The sequence below is a fragment of the Mytilus trossulus genome, chromosome 3, assembly GCF_036588685.1.
Source record: "Mytilus trossulus isolate FHL-02 chromosome 3, PNRI_Mtr1.1.1.hap1, whole genome shotgun sequence".
NCBI lineage: Eukaryota > Metazoa > Mollusca > Bivalvia > Mytilida > Mytilidae > Mytilus > Mytilus trossulus.
Window position 1 is genome coordinate 61,118,230 of NC_086375.1, and position 22,554 is coordinate 61,140,783.

General features: G+C 33.7%; 1 protein-coding gene across 1 annotated transcript; it reads left to right on the top strand.

The window, feature by feature from the left end:
- Positions 1 to 2,122: 2,122 nt before the first annotated feature.
- Positions 2,123 to 17,553, top strand: LOC134710924 (uncharacterized). The gene is made up of 6 exons (XM_063571340.1): positions 2,123 to 2,134; positions 2,433 to 2,448; positions 3,132 to 3,314; positions 9,744 to 9,839; positions 15,090 to 15,220; positions 15,930 to 17,553. Exons 1-6 carry the CDS (start codon positions 2,123 to 2,125, stop codon positions 16,113 to 16,115), a joined length of 624 nt encoding a protein of 207 aa, XP_063427410.1. The 3' UTR covers positions 16,116 to 17,553.
- The last annotated feature ends 5,001 nt before the right edge of the window (positions 17,554 to 22,554 follow it).

Consider the following 22,554-nt stretch of genomic DNA (forward strand, 5'->3'; position numbering starts at 1 on the left):
CACCACAAAAAACTCAAAACTTGCTCTTAGAATTACCGTTGAAAGTTTCTGCAAACTACATGATGATTCAAAATGTAGATATTAAAGATGGTCTAACCAATGGAGCTTCCTGCCAAGTTATGCATATTGGCATATCAAACAATAAACCTATACTTTTGTGGGTTGTTTTTCTGGACAAAGACATTGCTGCGACACAAAGGACAAAAAGCAAATTACTATACAAAGGAACTATTAATCCTAATTGGACACCAATACATTTCATAACCAGACCATTTCTAGTAGGAAAATACAAAAATGTTCAAATCGTTCGCAAACAGTTCCCATTGAAACCAGCTGCAGCATCCACAGTACACAAATGTCAAGGAATTTCACTTTCTAATGTTGCTGTTTCCTTCAAAGGACGCATCCAAAGTCACATGGTATATGTGGCATTTATTCGAGTTACCTCACTACAGGGTCTCCATCTTCTCGACTTCAACAAGGACAAGATCACAATTGACAAGAATGCCAAAATTGAGATATCCCGACTTAGAAATGAGAAACAGATTGTTTACAGTCAATTGCCACTTGCAAAGCCAAAACTTGCTACATTATGCCATAATGCAAGATCATTACACAAACACATAGACGACTATAGAAATGATGATCGTATATATCAGAATGATGTAATATTTATACAAGAAACTTGGGCTAAAAAGTCAGATTCATTAGATCATTATATGTTGAATGGTTTTAATCTCATTGACTTTTACCCACATGCAATACATTTACACAGACCTCATTGTGGCATCTTTGCATATGTAAAAGAAGGACTACAGGTTGATTCAATAGAATTCATTGAGGAAGAAGGGATAGAGGGAATACAGTTGATAGCGTCATTATCTGAAAAACACTATTGTCTGACATCAATATACTGTCATCCATCAACCAATGTGGACAACATTTGTGATACAATACGTTCTAATGTGACACCCAATCATTACACAGTTCTTCTTGGAGATATCAATATTGACCAGTTCAAACAAACTACACAGTGGAAAAAGCTTCAGAGTACTATGCATGCACTTAATTTAGTCCAAGCTCATATCGATGAAACCACAGACAATCATTCTTCCATTGACCATGCCTATATTACAAGACAACAACGATTTGAAAGTGGGAGCCTAGAAAGTTATTGGAGTGACCACAAGATACTATGGTTTCATATTTTATAAGGTTAAAGTCTCATAAACGTATCTCTTCCTTGTTTGACTTCATGATTTCTGCCTACCAACCCCTGCTGAACAAACGTGTGTGTACTTATATGCTCTCTAATATTTAAAAAATGATGTCACTTATGATTACTAGATGGTCAAACAGGTCAAGCTTGATTTTTGCCTTTCCATTTGAAAACCATACAATTCATTCATCTTTGTTAGATATTTTCAAAATCCTAAGTAGGTGGACTTAGTATTTTTTTCTTATTTTATGAATTTAAGGGCACACAGTTTTTCCTGCTAGAGGGTCATTTTCTATCTAGTTTATATGTAGTTATTGTTGACAACATGGATGTCAAGTTTGATATTGAGGATCATAAATTTTACCTATTAGGAGTTTTGGTCCTTGTGATATTGATAAATGCCAGAACCCAAATAAATGTTAAAGAATCCAGTTTACTGTCATTTTGACAGCTCTTGTTGATTATTATCTTGAATATTATTATAGATATAGATACGTTGTAATCAGTGATTATGTTCAGCAAAGTTAAAATTACAAATAAGTCAACATGACCGAAATGGTCAGTTGACCCCTTTAGGAATTATTGCCCTTTAAAGACAATTTTTAACCATTTTTCGTGAATCTTAGTTATCTTTTACAAAAATCTTCTCCTCTGAAACAACCTGGCTAAATGAATCCAAACTTAGCCACAATCATCCTTGGGGTATCTAGTTTAAAAAATGTGTCCGGTGACCTGGCCATCCAACCGAGATGGCCGCTATGGCTAAAAATAGAATATATCGGGTAAATGCAGTTTTTGGCTTATAACTCCAAAACCAAAGCATTTAGAGCAAATCTGACATGGGGTAATATTGTTTATGTATTGATTAATGTTCAGCAAAGTAAGATTTGCATATAAGTCAAGATGACCGAAATGGTCAGTTGACCCCTTTAGGAGTTATTGCCCTTTATAGTCAATTTTTAACAACTTTCATAAAATTTGTAAATTTTCATTAACATTTTTCACTAAAACTACTAGGCCAAGTTTATTATACATAGAAATAATTGTAAGCAGCAAGAATGTTCAGTAAAGTAAGATGTACAAACACATCACCATCACCAAACACAATTTTGTCATGAATCAATCTACTTTCTTTTTTTTAATATTCACATAGACACAGGTGAGCGATACAGGCTCTTTAAAGCCTATAGTTTGTTATTTTTTTTTATTTTAGAAAAAGGGTCGAAAAGGTAAGTTTTTGATTGAATATATTTTTTTCTGTTTTTGGTTGGATAAAAAATATACCAAGGTTTTTAAGAAATCGTTTTTGATTTTGATGACAAGCTTTTCTTAATCTAAAATCTTCTATCTATTTTAAAACTAAATATCCATTAGTTTTGTATACCTACAAAACATTAAGTCATCAATATGAAGAAAGTAATATTTGGTAGTATGAAATACACATTTTTTTATGGTCTGATTATCATTCTAAAATCCATACAAATAACTAAAATTTGTTTATCAGGTTACACTGTCATTTAAAATCAGTGAATTAATGATACAACAAACCAATTCAGTGTTTGCATTAAAAAAATTGCACTTGTAAACTCAAGTACTTTTTCTGTATGTTGATAAAATGAAATAAAGACATTATTTAAAATGTTTCGTAATTTGTATACTTTTTACTTTAAGTCCATAAACATGGTTTTTTTTTACTCTGAATCTGCTAAAAAAAATTGAAGAAGCTTCAAATTATGTTCAAAACAACGGTTTTCTTAACTGTCAACAACATGATACATTTCTCTATTGTAACTTTATAACAAATCACTTGTTGTATTTTAATTTTCAGGCAGCTTCATGGAATGTTGTTTTTTATGAACTGCCTTAGATGTTGGTCTTATACCATTTTAATGTACATGTGTTTTTCCTATAGTTCCTCAAAGAATATTCATTAAGACCTTAACAGGAAAGACAACATCTATACAGATTGACCGTAGATGCACTATTTGGGATTTAAAGCATGCCATTCAGGACAAAGGAGGTATTGCACCTGATCAACAAAGACTTGTATACAAGGGACAACAATTAACAGATGATTGCACTTTGGATGATTATGGTAAGTTAGTGTGTGTATGCAGCAAATGACACTTTAAATTAATATGGTAAGTTAGTGTGTGCAGCAGTGCCACTTTCAATTATTATGGTAAGTTAGTGTGTGCAGCAAATGTCACTTTCGATTAATATGGTAAGTTAGTGTGTGCAGCAATGCCACTTTCAATTTTTATGGTAAGTTAGTGTGTGCAGCAAATGACACTTTCAATGAATATGGTCAGTTAGTGTGTGCAGCAAATGACAATTTCAATTAATATGGTAAGTTAGTGTGTGCAGCAATGCCACTTTCAATTATTATGGTAAGTAAGTGTGTGCAGCAAATGACACTTTCAATGAATATGGTTAACGAGTGGTGTGCATGCAACAAATGGCACATTCAATGAATATGGTAAGTTAGTGTGTGCAGCAAATGACACTTTCAATGAATATGGTAAGTTAGTGTGTGCAGCAAATGACACTTTCAATAAATATGGTAAGTTAGTGTGTGCAGCAATGCCACTTTCAATTATTATGGTAAGTTAGTGTGTGCAGCAAATGACACTTTCAATGCATATGGTTAACGAGTGGTGTGCATGCAACACATGACACTTTCAATTTATATGGTAAGTTAGTGTGTGCAGCAATGCCACTTTCAATTATTATGGTAAGTTAGTGTGTGCAGCAAATGACACTTTCAATTAATATGGTAATTTAGTGTGTGCAGCAATGCCACTTTCAATTATTATGGTAAGTTAGTGTGTGCAGCAAATGACACTTTCAATGAATATGTTAAGTTAGTGTGTGCAGCAAATGGCACCTTAAATGAATGTGGTAAGTTAGTGTGTGCAGCAAATGGCACTTTTAATGAATATGGTTAACGAGTGGTGTGCATGCAGCAAATGGCACATTTAATGAATATGGTAAGTAAGTGTGTGCAGCAAATGGCACTTTCATAAAAATATGGTAAGTTAGTGTGTGCATGCAGCAAATGACACTCTCAATGAATATGGTAAGTTAGTGTGTGCATGCAGCAAATGACACTCTCAATGAATATGGTTAGTTAGTGTGTGCATGCAGCAAATGGCACTGTAGATGATTATGGTAAGTTAGTGTGTGCATGCAGCAAATGGCACTTTCATTGAATATGGTAAGTTAGTGTGTGCATGCAGCAAATGACACTCTCAATGAATATGTTAAGTTAGTGTGTGCAGCAAATGGCACTTTAGATGATTATGGTAAGTTAGTGTGTGCATGCAGCAAACTGCACTCTCAATGAATATGGTAAGTTAGTGTGTGTATGCAGCAAATGACACTCTCAATGAATATGGTAAGTTAGTGTGTGCAGCAAATGGCACTTTAGATGATTATGGTAAGTTAGTGTGTGCATGCAGCAAATGGCACTTTCAATGAATATGGTAAGTTCGTGTGTGCATGCAGCAAATGACACTCTCAATAAGTATGGTAAGTTAGTGTGTGCAGCAAATGGCATTTTAAATGAATGTGGTAAGTTAGTGTGTGCAGCAAATGGCACTTTCAATCAATATGGTAAGTTAGTGTGTCCATGCAGCAAAGTACACTTTCAATGAATATGGTAAGTTAGTGTGTGCATGCAGCAAATGACACTTTCAATGAATATGGTAAGTTAGTGTGTGCATGCAGCAAATGACACTCTCAATGAATATGGTTAGTTAGTGTGTGCATGCAGCAAATGGCACTGTAGATGATTATGGTAAGTTAGTGTGTGCATGCAGCAAATGGCACTTTCATTGAATATGGTAAGTTAGTGTGTGCATGCAGCAAATGACACTCTCAATGAATATGTTAAGTTAGTGTGTGCAGCAAATGGCACTTTAGATGATTATGGTAAGTTAGTGTGTGCATGCAGCAAACTGCACTCTCAATGAATATGGTAAGTTAGTGTGTGCATGCAGCAAATGACACTCTCAATGAATATGGTAAGTTAGTGTGTGCAGCAAATGGCACTTTAGATGATTATGGTAAGTTAGTGTGTGCATGCAGCAAATGGCACTTTCAATGAATATGGTAAGTTCGTGTGTGCATGCAGCAAATGACACTCTCAATAAGTATGGTAAGTTAGTGTGTGCAGCAAATGGCACTTTAAATGAATGTGGTAAGTTAGTGTGTGCAGCAAATGGCACTTTCAATCAATATGGTAAGTTAGTGTGTCCATGCAGCAAAGTACACTTTCAATGAATATGGTAAGTTAGTGTGTGCATGCAGCAAATGACACTTTCAATGAATATGGTAAGTTAGTGTGTGCATGCAGCAAATGACACTTTCAATGAATATGGTTAGTTAGTGTGTGCATGCAGCAAATGACACTATCAATGAAAATGGTAAGTTAGTGTGTGCATGCAGCAAATAACACTTTCAATGAATATGGTTAGTTAGTGTGTGCATGCAGGAAATGACACTATCAATGAAAATGGTAAGTTAGTGTGTGCAGCAAATGACACTTTCAATGAATATGGTGAGTTAGTGTGTGCAGCAAATGACACTTTCAATAAATATGGTAAGTTAGTGTGTGCATGCAGCAAATGACACTTTCAATGAATATGGTAAGTTAGTGTGTGCATGCAGCAAATGACACTTTCAATGAATATGGTTAGTTAGTGTGTGCATGCAGCAAATGACACTATCAATGAAAATGGTAAGTTAGTGTGTGCATGCAGCAAATAACACTTTCAATGAATATGGTTAGTTAGTGTGTGCATGCAGGAAATGACACTATCAATGAAAATGGTAAGTTAGTGTGTGCAGCAAATGACACTTTCAATAAATATGGTGAGTTAGTGTGTGCAGCAATGCCACTTTCAATTATTATGGTAAGTTAGTGTGTGCAGCAAATGACACTTTCAATGAATATGGTAAGTTAGTGTGTGCAGCAAATGACACTTTCAATAAATATGGTAAGTTAGTGTGTGCAGCAATGCCACTTTCAATAATTATGGTAAGTTAGTGAGTGCAGCAAATGACACTTTCAATGAATATGTTTAACAAGTGGTGTGCATGCAACACATGACACTTTCAATTAATATGGTAAGTAAGTGTGTGCAGCAATGCCACTTTCAATTATTATGGTAAGTTAGTGTGTGCAGCAAATGACACTTTAAATTAATATGGTAAGTTAGTGTGTGCAGCAATGCCACTTTCAATTATTATGGTAAGTTAGTGTGTGCAGCAATGCCACTTTCAATTATTATGGTAAGTTAGTGTGCAGCAAATGACACTTTCAATGAATATTTTAAGTTAGTGTGTGCAGCAAATGGCACTTTAAATGAATGTGGTAAGTTAGTGTGTGCAGCAAATGGCACTTTTAATGAATATGGTTAACGAGTGGTGTGCATGCAGCAAATGGCACATTTAATGAATATGGTAAGTTAGTGTGTGCAGCAAATGGCACTTTCATAAAAATATGGTAAGTTAGTGTGTGCATGCAGCAAATGACACTCTCAATGAATATGGTAAGTTAGTGTGTGCATGCAGCAAATGACACTCTCAATGAATATGGTTAGTTAGTGTGTGTATGCAGCAAATGGCACTTTAGATGATATGGAAAGTTAGGGTGTGCATGCAGCAAATGGCACTTTCAATGAATATGGTAAGTTAGTGTGTGCATGCAGCAAATGGCACTTTAGATGATATGGAAAGTTAGTGTGTGCATGCAGCAAATGGCACTTTCAATGAATATGGTAAGTTAGTGTGTGCATGCAGCAAATGACACTCTCAATGAATATGGTAAGTTAGTGTGTGCAGCAAATGGCACTTTAGATGATTATGGTAAGTTAGTGTGTGCATGCAGCAAACTGCACTCTCAATGAATATGGTAAGTTAGTGTGTGCATGCAGCAAATGACACTCTCAATGGATATGGTAAGTTAGTGTGTGCAGCAAATGGCACTTTAGATGATTATTGTAAGTTAGTGTGTGCATGCAGCAAATGTCACTTTCAATGAATATGGTAAGTTAGTGTGTGCATGCAGCAAATGACACTCTCAATAAATATGGTAAGTAAGTGTGTGCAGCAAATGGCACTTTAAATGAATGTGGTAAGTTAGTGTGTGCAGCAAATGGCACTTTCAATCAATATGGTAAGTTAGTGTGTGCATGCAGCAAATGACACTTTCAATGAATATGGTACGTTAGTGTGTGCATGAAGCAAATGACACTCTCAATGAATATGGTAAGTTAGTGTGTGCATGCAGCAAATGACACTTCCAATGAATATGGTAAGTTAGTGTGTGCATGCAGCAAATGGCACTTTCAATGAATATGGTAAGTTAGTGTGTGCATGCAGCAAATGACACTTTCAATAAATATGGTAAGTTAGTGTGTGCATGCAGCATCACACTCTCAATGAATATGGTAAGTTATTGTGTGCATGCAGCAAATGGCACTTTCAATGAATATGGTAAGTTAGTGTGTGCAGCAAATGGTTATATCAAGGAGAAGGGTAAGTGGTTGTCGAAAATGGCTGTTCAATGAATATGGTAAGTTAGTGTGTGCAGCAAATGGGAAAATCAAGGAGAAGGGTAAGTGGTTGCAGAAAATGGCTGTTCAATGAATATGGTAAGTTACAGTCTGCAGCAAATGACATTTTCAATTATTATAGTAAGTTAGTGTGTGCATGCAGCAAATGGCACTTTCAGTGAATATGATAAGTTAGTGTGTGCATGCAGCAAATGACACTCTCAATAAATATGGTAAGTTAGTGTGTGCAGCAAATGACACTTTAATGAATGTGGTAAATTAGTGTGTGCAGCAAATGGCACTCTCAATGAATATGGTAAGTTAGTGTGTGCATGCAGCAAATGACACTTTCAATGAATATGGTAAGTTAGTGTGTGCATGCAGCAAATGGCACTCTCAATGAATATGGTAAGTTAGTGTGTGCATGCAGCAAATGGCACTCTCAATGAATATGGTAGGTTAGTGTGTGCAGCGAATGACACTTTCAATGAATATGGTAAGTAAGTGTGTGCATGCAGCAAATGTCACTTTCAAAATAAATATGGTAAGTTAGTGTGTGCATGCAGCAAATGACACTTTTAAATGAATATGGTAAGTTAGTGTGTGCATGCAGCAAATGGCACTTTCAATGAATATGGTAGGTTAGTGTGTGCATCAAATATTTATCAAGGAGAAGGGTAAGTGGTTGCAGAAAATGGCTGTTCAATGAATATGGTAAGTTAGTGTGTGCAGCAAGTGGTAATATCAAGGAGAAGGGTAAGTTAAGTGGTTGCAGAAAATGGCTGGTCAATGAATATGCTAAGTTAGTGTCTGCAGCAAATGACATTTTCAATGAATATGGTAAGTTAGTGTGTGCATGCAGGAAATGGCATTTTCAATAAATATGGTAAGTTAATGTGTGCATGCAGCAAATGGCATTTTCAATAAATATTGTAATTCTATCTATTTTAAAACTAATTATCCATTAGTTTTGTATACCTACAAAGCATTTAGTCATCAATATCAAGAATGTCATATTTAGTATTATGAAATACATATTTTTTATGGTCTGATTATCATTGTAAAATCCATACAAATAACTAAAATTTGTTTATCAGGTTACACTGTCATTTAAAATCAGTGAATTAATGTTCCAACAAACCAAAGCAATGTTTGTATACAAAAATTGCACTTGTAAACTCAAGTACTTTTGCTGTATGTTGATAATATGAAATAAAGAAATTATTTAAAATGTTTCGTAATTTGTATACTTTTTACTTTAAGTCCATAAACATGGGTTTTTTACTCTTAGTCTGCTAAAAAAAAATGGAAGGGTAAGTGGTTGCAGAAAATGGCTGTTCAATGAATATGGTAAGTTAGTGTCTGCAGCAAATGACATTTTCAATGAAGATAGTAAGTAAGTGTGTGCAGCAAATGGCACTTTAGATGAATATGGTAAGTTAGTGTGTGCAGCAAATGGAATTTCAATGAATATGGTAAGTTAGTGTGTGCAGCAAATGGCACTTTCAATGAATATTATATGGTAAGTTAGTGTCTGCAGCAAATGGCATATTTAGTGTGTGCAGCAAATGACATGTTCAATAAAGATGATAAGTTAGTGTCTGCAGCACATGGCATTACCTTATATGGTTAAAATCATTTTAGCTAGTAGAATAAGTTTTTCCAGCCTTTTTTTCTTTCAACAGAAAATGTTTTCCTTATTACCAGATTTTTCAAGCTTTCAAATTTGTAATAATATGAAAATTATGGCTAAAACTATTTTCGTAGAGTGGGAATTTCTTACCAGTATTCATGCAACAAATGCCTTAAAGTTGATATTGCCAAGAACTTGTTGAACTTCATGAATGAGATTCATCTAGTAAATTGTTTTAAATTGAGATATGAAGGATATTTCATCTTGAAAAAAAAAAGGATTTGCAAAGACAGGAATTTGTTTGAATTAATATTGAATGTATGTTTTGTAGGTATTACAGATGAGGATACACTTCACATGATACTGAGACTTCGAGGAGGGGGGTGTAATCCAGAACAATGGATAGAAATAGGATCAGAAAAATATGGTATGACATTTTAGCTCATCTGGCCTTAAAGTCCATGTGAGCTTTTGTCATTATTTGGTGTCTGTAGTAATAGAGATGATAATAAAATTAACGGTACCAATTTTCTTGCACCATATGCGCATTTCGACAATACATGTCTCTTCAGTGATGCTCCTGGCCAAAATATTTGAAATCCAAAGCTTATATAAACTGACTGACTGTATAATATTATTAGTATAAAGCTTTATATTTCAGAAGGAAAAAGGCCAGGGAGTTCATACCTGGTATGCAGATGACGTACTAAGTGCCCATTTGTCCAATATTCGTGTCCATTTGGCAGCGTTCACTTGACCTTAACTTCTTTTTTTGGAACTGTGATCAAAATTAATGTTTAAGAAATTAGTTTCCTTTCTTAGATACTTTAAGCAGTTGGTCAATTACATTTGTTGTATCGAATTCTATTCAATTCAATTCAATAGTTTATTTACGTCTCACCTTATGTATAAAATTACACAATACATTTATAAAATAAACATTTATACATAAGCCAATCTGTACAGATATTTTAGAGACAATAATCAACTAAAACAATATGTTCATGTACATAATGAATATTAAATCTGAATGGTAAAATTATACAACAAAAGTATTCAATTACTATTAACGATATAAAACTTCTCGGGGTCGTTTAAGAATAAAATTACAGGTTTTAGCACATAGTATTTTAATATCTTGATTCGAACATAAAAATACCATTTTTTGACAATCTGTAAAACTATTTAAATGTTCATCAATTCTAAGAGACTCAGTAAAAAGAACTTGTCTAAGATCATTATAAACTGGACAATGTAAAATAACTTGATATTCATCTTCGACAGTTTTAAAACAATTAAAACAATATCTCTTTTCCAGCGGCAAATTTTCATACCTACCAGTTTCCAGTCTAAAAGGAGCCATCCCACATCTAAATTTTGTAAAGACACTTCTTTCACAAAAACACATTAACAGTTTGCAGTAGTTTTCAACAAGATAATTTTGCTTAAAAAATATTATAGGTTATCAATTTATTACGCCCATTTCGCCGATTGGAAGAGGATCAACTAACCATACTTTTCCATTCTTAATATGATTATCAAACATTCTTGACATGGCTGTAACAATAAACATATTTTTAAGCATTTAAGCTGTCTTATGCGAGCATCCTAGATTTGTGTTGTACTCAATAAATGCTCACGGAAATATATGCCATTGTTATTATCTAGCTAGATATTATGTTATTTATAACTAATTGGACAGTTTTCTCATACTTTTAATGCTGGATTAAAAAAAATTGACCAGAAAAACCTCAAAAGATCATCGAATCACCAAAAGTTTTGAAGTTGAACATAGGAAGTAGAGCACATTAGGAATTCTTATGTAGTTTATTGTTCCCTGATCTTTTTGCTAAGATGTCACAGAACAAATGTATGAAATATTTTATCGCCGAAAATCTATAAAGACTAGTAGTTTAGATTTTCCAAATGGCAAAATTTGTAGTAATATTGTTTGACATCAATACGTAGTCATCTACGTCAGTAGTCTATTAGTTCATGCTGTTGGCGGCAATTTTAAATTACAAAAGACGAAATTTTCGTATATTTTTAATTTAGAACTAATTCCAGGGGTTCAAATTAGCGGTGGTCCGGAGTCCACAACCTTCCACTTTTGCAATCGGACTTTCGACTTGGTTACTAGCTACGCCCGACATGCCCGATGGACCTTCCACTTTAAAGGAAATGAAAAAAAATAACTTTTTGCAAACCTTTTTACAAAAGTCTCCAAATAAACGATCTCAAACCTTATTTTCAATATTATTATTCATGACAGCCATGTTCATTTTGTTCAACCACTATCTTTTTACAGAAAATCGCTGAAAAATAATGTGTAAATACGAGTAAAATCAATCTGACTGACAAAAACAACATTGAAAACAAAATGTATGCCTTAAGAATATTATAATATCGCATCCGATACCGGAAGCGGATAAGAGTAATTCCGGGTTTTGGCGATCAACTTATAAAAAATCTAGACAGGTGAAAAATACATCCATGCATGGTAAATAAATATAAAATCTAGAATTGAAAACCAAAATATTTATGTTAAAGAAAGAAAAGGCAGAAACTATTTTGTAAAGAAACTCAAATTGAAATTTGCTTTATCAGTGATAAATGTTGGTAATGCATGTAAGATGCTTTTAAAGTGTAAACATATTACTGCAATTTCAATGGGTATTTTTTTCTCAATTTTGATAATGTCAGTTAAAATAGCTGGAAGTTTCTTACTTTATTTTCACAAATAGTGCAACTAGATTATACGATACCTGAATGTAAAGCAAATCAAATGATATATAGGTGGAGTCCTTTGGGCCACTTTACCCCCTCCTATTTGATAACTTTGAAACGGATGAGATCCCAATCCCTCAACCATATACATTCATGTTTAGTATAGGACTATAACTAATCAAATGAAATACAGAAGAGTCCCTGGGGGTCACCCCACCCCTCCTGTTTGAGAACTTGGAAACGGTAGAGATCCCCACCCTTAAACCATATATATTAATGTATGGGCCAATATAACAAATCAAATGAATTATAGGGTGGGGGAGTCCCTAGGGTCACTGTACAACCTCCTGTTTGAGAACTTGGAAACAGTCGAGATCCTCATGTCTGGAACTATATAACAATTCAAATGGAATACAGCGGGAGTCCCTGTGGTCACCCCACTCCTTCTGTTTGAGAACTTGGAAACAGGTGAGATCATCACCTCTAAATTAAAAGAAAAAGAGGGGAAGTCCCCGCAGTCACCCCTCCCCTCTTGTTTGAGAACTTGGAAACAGTCGAGATCCCCGCCTTTAAATTAAACCATATATATTCATGTATGGGACAACAGAACTAATTAAATGAAATATAGGGAGAGTCCTGAGGGTCACCCATATTCTCCTGTTTGATAACTGTCGAGATCCCCACCCCTAAACCATATATATATACATGTATGGGACAATATAAAAAATCAAATGAAATATAGGGGTAGTACTCCCTTGCGTTACCCCACCCCCTCTTGTGTGTTTTGAGAACTTGTAAAAGATTGAGATACCAGCTCCTAGAGTTGAATGACATTCAAGGTCAATCTCATAGGCATGTAAAATATATGAATTTTAAATTTTGTTCTTTTAAATCTTAAAAAAAATTGAGGCAACATTGGCACAGTTTTCATGATTATGTTTGCCTTGGTTTTTGCTAACTGCTTACAGTGCTTACAGTGCTTCGATTATTAATATAAGTGTTTGTATTACAAAAGTCAGCCAATTCAAGTTCCGTGAAATGTTTTTTAACCATGAAATTCCAATTTTTTTACAATTCTATGTTTCAGACTGACCTCATTTGCCCATATAAATATTTTCCTGTAAATACGCGGTTTGGTTCCATATTTACTTATCTGTGCCTGTGTCTTGCAATTAATTTCCATTGAGTATGGTAAATTGGAGTCCACCCCATGTCTCCCATAACAGCTGGATTGGGTGTATAATTACCAACACCAAGAAAGAACCTACAAGCTCTCATCTGAATCGCATCAATAAATGAGAAATTCTTGCAGCCCCAAATCGCGGCACCATATTCAACAATAGGACTTACAAGTGAATCAAATAGCTTTTTTTAGACGTCATATGAAATGCCACCAATAGCTTTACACTTAGCTATACAGTAGACCTTGAGCTCTGTTTGCTGACCTAGCAACTTCTTTTGCAGTAATACTAAAGTCTATAAAATCATTTAAAACAAGGCCCAGACAAACATATTTGCTGCTAGGAGCAATATTCATATCCCCACACTTAAAGACGTGACTTGATCGTTCAAATGAGGTCGGTCTGAAATGGAAAAACATTACTCTTACATGAATTAATACAGTACATCAATGATATAACTCATCTAAGAGGTTGTTTTTTTTAACTCATTCTCAGTATTTGCTAACAGTAGGATATCATCAGCATACAATAAAATACATACTTTTTCTCCTCCAATGTCAACACCAAAATCAAAAGATTTTAAGTATACTGCTAATTCATTTATGAAAATGTTAAATAATAAAGGAGAACGTGAACAGCCTTGTTTTAAACTACAGTTCACAGTAAACCAACCTGTGTTGCAGCTATTGACTCTGATCGAACACCTGACCCCATTTGTAAGGGATTTAATAGCCATTCACATTTGTACATCAACCCCCAGATATGTGAGTTTTCCCATAACAATGACCTTCTAAATCGTATCATATGCCTTCTTAAAATTGATAAATGCACAAAAGTTGGATTTTCATAGCTTTTTACGAACATCGACTAAACTAGTAAGTAAAGATATTTAATCTAGTACTCCTTTCCTTCCGGTACCAATTTTGATCATCAACTAATGACTTATTATCTTTCACCCATTGAGACAGCCTCAAGTTTAATATGTTACAAAATAATTTATATGAAGCTGGGGCTAAGCAATACCCCTATAATTTAAGAATGGTTGAATAGTGTATATGTCTGGCAGCCTTTATCTTACCTTTGACCTTATAATGGTTTAATTGATTGGTGTTTAAAAGTTTTGTGGTTTAGTCTGTTTCTCATATACTTTAGCAATAGGTCATATATATTAGGTGTATGTGTCTGTCTGGCAGGTATCATCTGATTTTGACCTTATTGTTATGGTTCACTGGTCGATGTTAAGTTAAATGCTTTATCTTGTATCTCAGATCTACTAAGCATTTTATGCAGAGAAAGATTTCTTTTTCAGTTTTTTCTTCATTATTGAACTCTGTTAACATGAAGTTTCGGATTGTTTGAAGTTTCCTGTTGTCTTGGAGCTTTTTCTATTTTAATGCATGTAATTCTACACATTATGAGTGGAACTATAGATGTTTTATACAAATATCCAAAAGGTTATGTCAATTAAAATTAATTGGTAAATTGTATATCCTTCCTGCACCCACAAGGCCTTATTATTTTTCAAAAATACATTTCAAATCATGAACTATAGTATTTTCAACTCGTATATGGTTTTCAACTCTTTGAATAGAATTATAAAAATAGGATCCTTCTTTATTATAATACACCAAGTAGTTTGAAAAATCGGGAATTGGCTAACGTCAAAATAAAGTGTTCTCAAAAATAAGTTGATTTACAGTACATGCCTCTTTTGTAGAGAAACAAGTGAGGACAACTTTTTAATTCAAATTCTTGTTTTTCTAATTTAGGTGATATTATGATGAATTTAGTGGATCTACAGCAGTTTGATGGACCATGGAAGTATTCAGATGATTTAGTAAAGTTCTTAGGAACAAATGAAGAAAATTTAAAGAAATTTGATAGTTTCAAAAGTTACAAGGTATCTATATTTTATAATCCCTTCTATAAGATGTTAAAACTTATTAATTGTAAAAATTATTATAGATGTTGTTCAAATGTGAAAATCTTTCTCAATTTCTTCCCCCGCTGTAGTTGAGGGGTAGCAAGTTTTTAACATGGTCTGTCAACTGTATGTAAGTGCTTGACAAGGTTTGTTTTTGTAAAGTTTGCTATAGCTTGCTATAGCTACTTTCCATAGGTGTCGACCTCAACTTCCAGTGAGACAGACTGTCGCAATGATCTACTCAAAGATAATGTAGTACTAGTGATCAACCATTGGCTGAAGAGAAATTCAAAAGAAATCAACGCGAGACAGCGTTTCATTCATGAATATTTCATTGAGAAACATTTTCCGGAACTATTTTTTACTATGTACGATGTATGATGTTTGGTGCTCAGCCTATGTTAAATTTCTATAACTTTATGTTTTTACTGTTTTAGTTGGATGTTTGGTGCACAGCCTATGTTAAATGTCTATAATTTTATGTTTTTTACTGTTTTAGTCTGATGTTTGGTGCACAGCCTATGTTAAATGTCTATAATTTTATGTTTTTTACTGTTTTAGTTGGATGTTTGGTGCACAGCCTATGTTAAATGTCAATAAATTTATATGTTTTACTGTTTTAGTTGGATGTTTGGTGCACAGCCTATGTTAAATGTCTATAAATTTATATGTTTTACTGTTTTAGTTGGATGTTTGGTGCACAGCCTATGTAATAGTGTTCCTGCAGAATTACCTTGAGAAACATGCTGATGAATTGAAGTTTATTGTTAACAAAGCTATGAGTTGGTTAGAGTCACAGAACTTGTCAGGGCAGGGTGTGATCAAATTATTAAATGATATCAGGGATCAAAATATGCCTATTATGTATTGATATACACACAGTCTTCATGGTTGAAGTAACACTATAATTAACCTACTTATATGTGCATGTAAATATCATATAATGTCACATATTGATAATGGTAGATATTTTGTGTTTGTGATCTGTGTGACAACATTTATCATAGTTTAACATCATTTAATATTTTGCCTGATACCAATTAATATTATGCATCTGCAATTATTCTTTATTTATGACAATGTGTCACTAGTATCAGTTTGTGAATTACAGCCAATATGTCTGATAGATTATAGATGATACCATATCAGTTCATCACTAGTATAACTGAGAGTGTCCCTCAAGTATACGAACAGGGATGTTTTTTGAAATTTTTAATGATATTCATATTGTTTTTGTTTTATTTTGAAAAAAAGTGCAAGGAGAAATCATTTCAATGTGTGAATCAGTTTTTAGGTCTCGTGGCCCAAAGGCATTTTTGTTTTACTCTGAAAACTATTACAAAAATTAAATTATCTGAAACTACTGGGTCAAAGGACAAGGGCTGATAAGGGCTATATTTGGCTCAAACTCAATATTTCATTTAATTTGTCATGTTGATACTGTAGACCATAGACCATCTTGAAATGGTGGCATTTCGGGTCTATCTTGCGTATTGTGTTGCCTAGCAATCAGTTTAAAGTGGTTTAAAAAGTTTATATAACTCAAATATCCTAAAATACAACTTAAATCTATAAATCTTAATTAAGCAAGCCTGAATTTATACATATGAAAAAAAACAACAGTTTGAATTTAATTTAGGTATTTTTGCCTCTAATCATATGCTTATGTTGAAAGCTAACCATTAACCATTAGGAGAGCCGTGGTGTAGTGGTTAGTGCATCGGACTACTAACACAAAGGTTCCTGGTTCGATTCCCGTTTAGGATGAAAATTCAGAGACTCAATTTTCGGCTCTCCCTTGACATTATCTGCGAGTATGGTCTTGAGGAAACGGTGATAGTCCGTCGGAAGGGGACGATAAATGGCTGGCCCGTGTAAAGAGAGAGCCATATCTCTTGCACGTTAAAGACACCCTTGTAGATTTCGAAAAAGAGTAGGCTAATGCCGCTACAAGGCAGCACTCGCACACGCAAAGTGGAAAGGGATTAATATAAGTTGCAAAACTTGTTTCCCAATCCACTATAAATAAATATGTTTAAACTAAAGCTAAATTGATGAGTCTTTTGTAGACAAAACGCGCGACTGGCATATGTACAAAATTTATTCCTGGTATCTATGATGAGTTTATTTGGAACTTTAACATAACTTTTCATAAACCGCATAAAATAAACCTCCCTCTGTACCTCTAAATTGAGCAAGCCTGAATTCATACCTCACATGAAGTGATGCCCCCTCTAAAACTGAACATTAACCATTCCTGAATACATAAACCACATGAAGATAAGTGACCACTGAACCTTGACATTAACAAAGCCGAAGGTACGAGTAACAAGTCAACAAACAACAACTACTAAACATCGGATTCCTGAATTAGAACAGGTGCAAACAAATGCAGCTTTTAACAGATACAAACCTCCACTCTTATCTGAAACAATAGTGTAACATCACAGCATAGAAATAATATGCATTGATATTTACTGGAAATTAGGCAAACCATGGATAATTTACCAAAATATTTCAGAAGGCCCTTCAACCAGCTGTTATTGAGGGATAGCTTAGTCAGATGATTCCTTATGATTTTCTAAAAACAATAAAAGAGGGACGAAAGATACTAGAGGGACAGTCAAGCTCAGATCGAAAATAAACTGACAATTCCTTGGCTAAAATTAAAAAAAAAAAAAAGCAGACAAATAATAGTACAGAAGACCCAACGTAGAAAACATAAGAATAAGCAAAACGAACCCCACCAAAAACTAGGGGTGATCTCAGGTGCTCCTGAAGGGTTAACAGATCCTGCTCCACATGTGGCACCCGTCGTGTTGCTTATGTACAGTTGGATCTGTCCTTTGGGCACCATAAAACTTAATTATCAATGCCTTGTTAATAGCTTCCTTTGAGTGTTGTGAAACATCTTATCGCTCATTTAGTATTATACAAGGTGGAAATGTCCTTATACATAGTTTAAGCATCTTGCTCCAACAAACTTGATTTAAGTGTGTTTTGTAGCCTTTTTGGTACTTTGTATTTTAGATGATTTTATATTTATGGCTTTCTAAAGCTATAGGTTTGAGCTACATTTGTGTTGTATACATAATGATATACCAATACTAATAAAACAAATGTTTTAGAGAGTGAACAAAAAAACTGTTTCATTTATGTACATCATAATTAAATTCAAAAACAGATTACCAACCAGGTTTATAACACAACTTTCATAAGTGGTAGCTACTTCATGAATTAAAGTCATATGAAACGAGTGAGTGGTGAAAAATAATGTTTGTCCAATTCTTGAACCAATGCATGTATACATCATAAACTTAGTCCTCTGTGCACGATTTTATCATTATTTTCGAAAATATATCATATCAGCGTCATTTTTTTTCTCTCTCTGTTTGTTATGATTTAACAAATATGGCTGCTCATTAAATGCCGTGTTTTGAAACCGGGTTTTACCGATTGTCACCTTATAGTAAACAAATTACAAAAAGCATGGGTATTGAACACGTGTTTAACATGTATAATCAGATACTTGTTTATTTCAATGACAGATCCATGCGTATTGTGGTCACCGGAGTTTTACGAGGAGGGTTACGCTCGGGTCACTATGCATACGGAAAATATGTCGGCGAATTGCTTCCTGGTAGCAAGCAATTAAAAATAAGTAAACTTCTTGTAAATGTGGACAACTTAAAGATTTTTCCTCGGAAAAAGTATATGTAAATAAGTTGTATAATGAAAACTATCTATTTAGTTATAAAAATCATATGCATATTTTTTTTTAATTTGAGATTTCTTATGACTTTAAAGAGTCAAATTTTACAAGTTTCGCATGTGTTTTCTTTGTTTCTTTGTGTCTGAGATTCAAACTAAATGGAAGAACCACATGTGTATACACCTCAGTTTGTAATGTATATTTTTAGAATCCTGCTAGAAATGTATTTTCCTAGTAGGAATTTATAAAAACAAATCCTACCAGAAATATTCAAATTAGCAGGTAAATTGATAAATATCCAGGTAGGAATTTTACTTTCCTACAAAAAGATTTCTGCTAATTTGAATATTGCTGGTAGAAATCACATTACTCCTAATAAAAAATTCTGCTAATTAATATTTCGGCTTTTTTTCCTTGCAGATTCCTGCTACAATTAAGCAGGAATATGCGCACTTTCCTGGTAGGAATTCTTAACAAATTCCTACTAGATTCCTTGGACATACCTGTAGGACTGGTTCATACGAGATGTCCGGTGAACATCTTCAGGGTGATAATTTTTTTTAAAATGGCCAAACTTATGATTCTATTATAATAAAAAAAACATTTCAACAAAAGTGAGTTATTAAAAATGGGGCGAAAGATACCACAGGAACAGTCATACTCCTCGATCGAAATTAAACTGACAATGCCGTGGCTAAAAGAGAAAATAATAGTACAAAAGAAACAACTTGGTGAATATTGGAGTTAGGCAAGCAGGAATTATCATTTCATTTGTTTGCTGGAAAGTAAGAGGGTACATAACATCTCAGGGAAAAAGTAAAATTGCAAAAATACGGAACTCTAAGCAGTCCAAGGAAAACTCAAATAGGCAAATGCCTTATCAAATGACAAATTTAAAAATTCAAACACATCAAACGAACGGATAACAACTGTCATATTTCTAACTTGATACAGGCTTTGCCTTTTGCAGAAAATTGTGGCTGAAACCTGGTTTTATAGCTAGCAAATCATCTCGCTTGTATGACAGACGATTAAATTTCCCTTATATTGACAACAAATTTGTGAGAAAAAAAGACATAATTGGTAAAAATGTCAAAAATAGGCGTACAGCAGTCTTCATTGTTCTATAATATTAGTCATTATAAAGACCAACAAATATGCTAACAAAGAAAAATTAAATAGCTAACAGACAAATCACATAAGCAAAAATGAAAAAAAATATTATACAAAAAGACAACAGCACATCATCACAGGGCTGCAGGATTCACAAGTGCCTAGCTACGCCAAAAGGATTTAACCAAAATTGGACTAAACAGCAAAGGTTGATAATTTACATATACAACAAAAACCACATCATTACACATAATTAAGATGATAAACAAAGTCAGTACCTAGAATCTTTATCTCAAGACCATCATGTATAAGTTTTGAAGTTGATATCGAATATTTATAAACAAGGACTTGGTATTTTCCTATTCACTTTTTTTTAAAAGGACTAGATGTTCTGTGCTTATCAACTTTCTACTAAGGCACGGTAGACTTTTTATAAAACTGCAAGCTCTTGAATACTGAATGAGAACATCGGTTTTCCCGTTTGAATGGTTTTACACTAGTATATTTGGGGCCCTTTATAGCTTGTTGTTCGGTGTGAGCCAAGGCTCCGTGTTGAAGGCCGTACTTTAACCTATAATGGTTTAATTTTTAAATTGTTATTTGGATGGAGAGTTGTCTCATTGGCACTCACACCACATCTTCCTATATCTATCCGTATGCAGGTGAAGTTGGTATATTCCTATTAAGATGGGGAAGTTTACAATTTCAAAACAACTCCTGCATACTGATCACTTGTTCCTCTGTGTAGCTCTATATTTTACTTGTCAAACTGCTATTTGTATCAAATGAATCATTTTTTTTTATTTTGTCCAATTTTTATGTAAACTAAACGAGCAAAGTCTATTTTTGTCCAAGTTTTTGGGTCCCCCTTTAATAAGAATATAAGTAGACAATTCAAGAAACAATAAAAGAAGTTTGATAGCAAGTATACTTTTATACCAAATGTTTTCTATCAATGGCTGTACAAAATGAAAGATAGATATCTTTCTTTCAAAGAATATGTGTGTATTGGTTTCAAAGTGAATGCATAGAGATTTACCAACCTATGATGCAAAAGAGATAGACTTTGACGCAGTATTATCTTGGTATTCAAAATACTACATACAGATTAATTAAAACATTAAAACAATATCACGAAAAAAAAAACCAATTTAGTTTCTTTTACCAACAAGAATGTGATCGTTATAACTGGGAATAATACGTTATCTATTGATTCGTACACTAGTACTGTTGTATATGATTTGTATTTACAAAGTATTCGTCTCTCCATACACTTGTCTTGTTGCTGATGATTTGTCTGTACAAAATAAATGTTTCTCAGTGCTGTTCAACTTTGTACTTGTTTTGGCTTCAAACTTTTTGTATCTGGGCGTCTCTAGTTAGTCTTGTGTGGACGAAACGCACTTTTTGCCTATTAAATTTTAAACCTGGTGCCTTTTGTAAGCTATAATTCGGTGTGTTTCTTAATCTTATATGCTCTCCTATTTATTAGTATTGTAGTCCTGTAATGTTATGTTGTCAGTTTGGTGGTAAATTTAACATTGCCATTAAAGTGGGAGGGTTGGAATGCCACAAAACCAGGTTCAATCCACAATGTTTTTTTAAATGTCATGTGCCAAGTTAGTTATATGGCCATTGTTATATTACAGTTCGTTTCTGTGCGAGTTACATTTTAACGTTGTGTTTCTGTTGTGTCGTTTGTTTCCTTTTATATTTGTGTGTATATTCGCATTGCTGTAAGATGTGTCATGATACTTTTCGATCCCAAATTAATTCATTTAGTTTTGATATTATATTTGTTATACTCATCGGATTTTGTCTAATGCTTAGTTCATTTCTGTGTGTGTTACATTTTCATGTTGTTTCGGTTTTTCTCGTCTTATATTTAATGTGTTTCCCTCAGTTTTAGTTTGTATCCCGGATTTTTTTTTTTTTTTTTATCGATTAATGAGTTTCGAACAGTGGTAAACTATACCGTTGTTTTTATCTAACACTTGACTAGTTGCATTTGATTTGTCTTTATATCGTACTTGCTTCTCCTTCCTTAAACATGTCTTTAGTTGTTACCGTATTTGTATGCCCCATTCAAGGGCATTATGTTTTCTGGTATTTACGTCCGTCCGTCTGTCCCGCTTCAGGTCCAAGTTTTTGGTCGATGTAGTTTTTGATGAAGTTGCAATCCAATCAACTGGACACTTAGTACACATCTTCCCTATAATATGATCTTTCTTATTTTAATACCAAATTAGAGATTTCCTCCCATTTTCACGGTCCACTGAACATAGAAAATGATAAAACGATTGGGACATCCATGTACTATGGACACATTCTTGTTTATTGATCAGTTAACATGTGGTGTGGGATTTATTTATTTTTTTCTATTTTGTTGTTTAGGGTCATTCACAAGCTTGTTTTTGCCTAGTAATTTTTTGCAAATGCTACAAGCAATCCGTCAACTTCATTCATGAATTTAAAGATTGTAAAT